General features: G+C 42.5%; 1 protein-coding gene across 1 annotated transcript; it reads left to right on the forward strand.

The window, feature by feature from the left end:
• The first annotated feature begins 849 nt into the window (after positions 1-849).
• LOC147957498 (uncharacterized) lies at positions 850-2,243 on the forward strand. Its single transcript, XM_087531717.1, has 2 exons — positions 850-1,196; positions 1,898-2,243. Exons 1-2 carry the CDS (start codon positions 850-852, stop codon positions 2,241-2,243), a joined length of 693 nt encoding a protein of 230 aa, XP_087387843.1.
• The last annotated feature ends 2,740 nt before the right edge of the window (positions 2,244-4,983 follow it).

Genomic DNA, 4,983 nt, shown 5'->3' on the forward strand with positions numbered 1-4,983 from the left:
TGTGAGATTTCAATAATATCACAATGATATCCCAAACGATCTAGAAAATATTGTTCTTGCTTTTTTAGTATTAACAATGGTTTCCTCGTGTCACATATGCCCGAAAAACGCCATACGTGACAAAACTTGCAATACATGTTGAAAATGGTCGACATTGTACTAATGAACGAAAAAATCACGCATGTGATGAAACTTCCAAAATTTGTTGAAGATGGTTGATTTGGAGATGTTCTACAATTTCACTGCAATATTACATATTTATTTTATAATTAAAATTTAATGATGCAAGGTTTTTCAATTGTTTTCAAACTTAAGCTTTTTATACATGTCCAAGAAAGGCAATGTGGCAAGGTTATACATGTTTTTCATTGTTATCAAACTAAAACTTGTCACATAAGACACGTGTACCTAAAAAAAGGAGGTGTTATTTTAGTATAAGTCAAAATTTCTCGTAGGTAAAAAAGATTTCATAGAAAAAAGCCCACCTACCTAACATGAGATTGCTCACACCACAGTCTGCATACGACTACAAGCCCAGTGATATGGGCCAGGATGCAGGCCCGTGGTGGCACTAAACTCAGACGCACGGGCACCCAGTAGTGCACAGAGTGCGGTTGCCACGACGGACTGCAACTGCGCCCCACCACAACTACCCCCACGTCCTAGAAGAACTGCCTCCCCCACGTCCTAGACGAACTACCTCCCCCACGTCCCCATCCCAGGCGTGAAAAAGCCCCAAAACGACTACATCACTGCCTCATTCCGAGAATCTCCATTGCCGCTTCCATCTCTTCTGCAAACAACCCACAAACATCTCTCTTCGAAGCCCGCAGTCGCAGGAGGAGGGCAATGTTGGAGGAAGCGTCTGCCAAGCGTCATTGTGGCCAGACGTCCCACCAGAGCGGCAACCTCGACGTCGTTCACATTCCCGGTCAGAAGCGCGAGTACACTGTAACCCTCACAGGGGTTGAGCTCCACGACAAGGAGACGCTGGAGGTCGTCTGCACCAGCAAACCAGACAAGGCCGACGAGATGATCTCTAGGATCAGGAGGAGCGCCTGCGGCTCGTACCCCCATATGATGGGCGTTGATGTGGAGTTTACCAAAGATGATGAACCTCCGCAGATGGCAGCAGTTCTGCAGATCAGCGTGGAGGGTCTCTGCCTCGTGTACCACATCGCTGCGGCCACAAAATGGTGAAGTATCCTACTCATTCACCCTCTTCCATTCATCAATACTGCTCCCTCGAAATTTCATTAGACTAGTTTCATACTAGATGTACTAGTGTAGTTTGTGAAAATGGATGCACTAGTGCAGTTCCTCAAAGTAGATGCACTAGAATATATTTTGACCCTAATGCACATGATTAGTATCTGAAACTGTTGCACAAGATTAATTCGTGAGGTTGATGTACCAGTGTAGTTTCTCATCTTGATTCATTAGTGTAGTTTCTGAACTTGATGTAGTGAAGTAGTTTCTGAACTTGGTCTTGTGTTTTTTTCACCACCAAAAAAACTTAAGAACTTGGTGAAGCAGAGGTATATGTTATTTTATTCAAAATAATAAAACTAAACTGGCACTAAGAAAGCAAATAGATCATTAACTCAACTATATATTCCGAAAAGAAAAATAACATGGTGTACTTGATTTTAATTTCAGAACTTTGTGTACTAGTTTTTGAACTACATTCATCCATGACTTATATTGTCTAAGCATCTACTCCATGTATTATTCACTTGTAAACCGTAAAAAACAGAAGATTAAATCTTGGAAAATAAACACTAGTACTCCATGTATTCATCACTTGTCTCTCCCCTAGGAGGCCAGAGCGCCTCAAAGAGCTCCTACAGGAGGAGAAGTTGTTCACGTTTTCCGGTTTCAGCATTAAAAATGACAGGGACAAGCTAAAGTTGTCTGGTTTGGAGATAAACCCCAACAAGAACATCGACATTCAGCGCAACTGGAGAGTTCCATACAACGGAAAACCGTATGACTCCTTGGCTGATGTTGCAGCTAGCGTCATCCTCCCATTCTACAGAAAGATGAAGAAGAAGATCGACAGGGAGGCAGACCATAAACTGCGGGGAGACAGCCCACTGCCAAATTACCTCATCGAGTACGCAGCAATAGATGTGTACGCCACCTACAAGTCGTGGAAGATAATCAACAACATCAAAAGAGGTCTGGAAATTTCAAAAGAGCAGGAAGCGGACCCCTACTACCACTGCCACTGTGCGGGATGAGGAGACATCAAAGTCTGCCTTCGTGTTGCTTGCGCTTGTGCTTGTCCTTTATCTTGTTGTTTGAAATTTGTAGTTTGCTATTCTTGGGTTAAACCAGCTTGTTTATGTCATGTGTGTCAGAGTTGAACCAGTTTGTTTATGTCCTGTTTGTCAAGGTTGAACATGTTTGCTTATGTCATCAAGTACATAGTTTGCTTATCTCGTTAAATAAGTTTGCTAGCTTCCTATTTTGTTTATCCATCAAAACAAAAATTCAAGTAAATCATGAATGGAACTTTGTGGCTGCTCTTCAATACTCCCTACGTAAACTAATATAAGATCGTTTAGATCACTATTTTAGTAATCTAAACGCTCTTATATTAGTTTACAGAGGGAGTACTAGTTACCAATGGAACTAATCACAGAAGGTTGTGCCATGTGTAGTTTTGGTTCAGAATTGTATGGAAAAGAAAACAATTACTACAATTAGAACTAAACTCCATTAACCGAACCTACGAAAAAGGGTCCCCCAACCCCCCTGGCTTTATACTAAAAAGCAACACCACCAAGCATCCAACAACAAGTCAAGACAGATTCAAGTTCAAGGAAGTCTCAAATAACCGCTGGGGCAACAACAAAACAAGCCCCAAACATAACAAGTTCATTTCACAGCGATACATGGCCCATTTACTGAACCTAGATATATATAGATAGGTACGGTAATACACGGCAAGTACTCGGAAACAAGAGCTAACATACCAAGTTCATTTCACATCGAATCATGGCCCCGCCAGTTCTAAATGAGGTTGATGGTGATCATCATCCTCAAGTCATGGCGACGGGTGTTCGCAACAGTGAGAAGGATGCCCTAACCTACCCAAAGATTCTTGCCATGAAGGAACTTCTTCCACCCCGCCCGGTTGAAGACAGTGCGACCGTCAGTGTCCACTGGGTAGGCACAGGTGATGATGGAGCCCGTTCTGGTAAGGCGTAGTCCAGCAGCCATGCCTTCTTCATGTGGCTCGATTCCACGGCTAACAGATAACCTCTTAGGTAATTTCTGAAAATAGTTGATATGATATAATAGCATGTCACGTGCAATTATCAGCAAATCATGCACTTGGAGACACATATATCATTGGATTCAACACTGAGCATATATATCATCACATCACTACACTAGACGCTAATCATCAAATTACTACAGTAATTAAGCATATCATTAGTTTACTACGTACACTAACCATATCATCGCATATTACTACACTACATAAGGATATATCGCATTACTACAACACATGCATACCATAAAAAAATCTGCACTAAATAAATTCTACACATGGCATATCATCACACTACTACAACATGCATACCATATCAACTAGTACACTTATTAAGCATGCATATCATGTAATTACCACAGTAAGTAACATACCATGAGATGCTGTTTAACATTCGTCCTTGTGAGGCGGGTCACGAATGGAATCCCGACGTAGTCTTCACATAGCGGAAGCATGTCCCAGAGGTTGCACGTTTCATCGCCGCTCAGCCTCAGTCTTTGGGCATACAGTGCTTCATCAATTGGGTTCTCATCATCATCTGAATCCTCACCATCGTCCTCCTCATGAACATCATCCTCACTATCGGAAATCAAATTTAGATAGATAATAGAAATCCTGGGCCTTCCTCCTCTGAAGGAGAAGCTGATTAATTCACCCCCACTAAGACGCAAGCGGGCGATGAAACGATCACATTCATCTCCTCCAATCTGGGTTATTGTTCACCCCTTATCGACCAGCATAGTGTACGGCCCCCCAAGAGCGTCGAAGGTCACGGTGTCTCCGACGAGCTCATTGAATGCTAATCTCACATTGCATGGGACGATCTGTGCAAGATAAAAACAAATAACAAACACAATGCATAAGTGCAAATAGCAATAAAAACAAAATTAATGAACTGTCAGAAGGTTCATATAAATTGTTACCGCTGCAAAAACAAAGGTAGGCTGGAAGTACATGCCGAACAGCGTGGCAGTACAAAGGCTGGTCCGGCACCGTGACTTGCACCGTCGACACGGTGCTTCCTCCATTCCACACAAAACATGTTGAACTCTAAGTTGAATTGTACGCTACCATAGTACAATACAAAGATCATACATATAATAAATCATAGTGATAACCTAAAATGCAATGCCTATTAAATCTGTTTACTATCATCTACATAAAAAAGTAATGGCAATGACAATGGCAATGCCATTATCATCTACCTAATAAATCCCAATCAGATCCAATCCAATGTCAGTACTACATACTATAGTGAAGAACGGATGAATTATTTCGATTTATTTTTTCACACATAGGGCCTCATTTTGATTTGCACAGGGCCTCTCTTTTCCTTGGTACGGTTCAGATCCTACACTACGACATCCATCAATATATCAAAGAACCATCATATCCATCAACAAATCATCTACCGCATGTATCAAATAAAATTTCTGGATCAGATCCACGCCTGGAGGGAGACGCATGCGGTTTGGGAAGGGAAGAAGATTCACTAGGGGGATGAGGGGAGATCTCACCTACTTGCCGGAGTTGGCGGCGGCCGCGCAGATCCAGCGGCGAAGAGAGGCGGCATCGGGAGCTGGCGGCGGCGGCGCTTGTCGAGAAGGCGACGAAGAAGTTGAAAATGATGTGGAGTACTAGGTGCACTTAGCCAAATGTGGTACATGTGGTGGCGCGTTTGTGTGGATTACAAGGGGACC

This window comes from Triticum urartu, chromosome 7A, assembly GCF_056163025.1.
Source record: "Triticum urartu cultivar PI428250 chromosome 7A, HENAU_Tu73, whole genome shotgun sequence".
Classification (NCBI taxonomy): domain Eukaryota; kingdom Viridiplantae; phylum Streptophyta; class Magnoliopsida; order Poales; family Poaceae; genus Triticum; species Triticum urartu.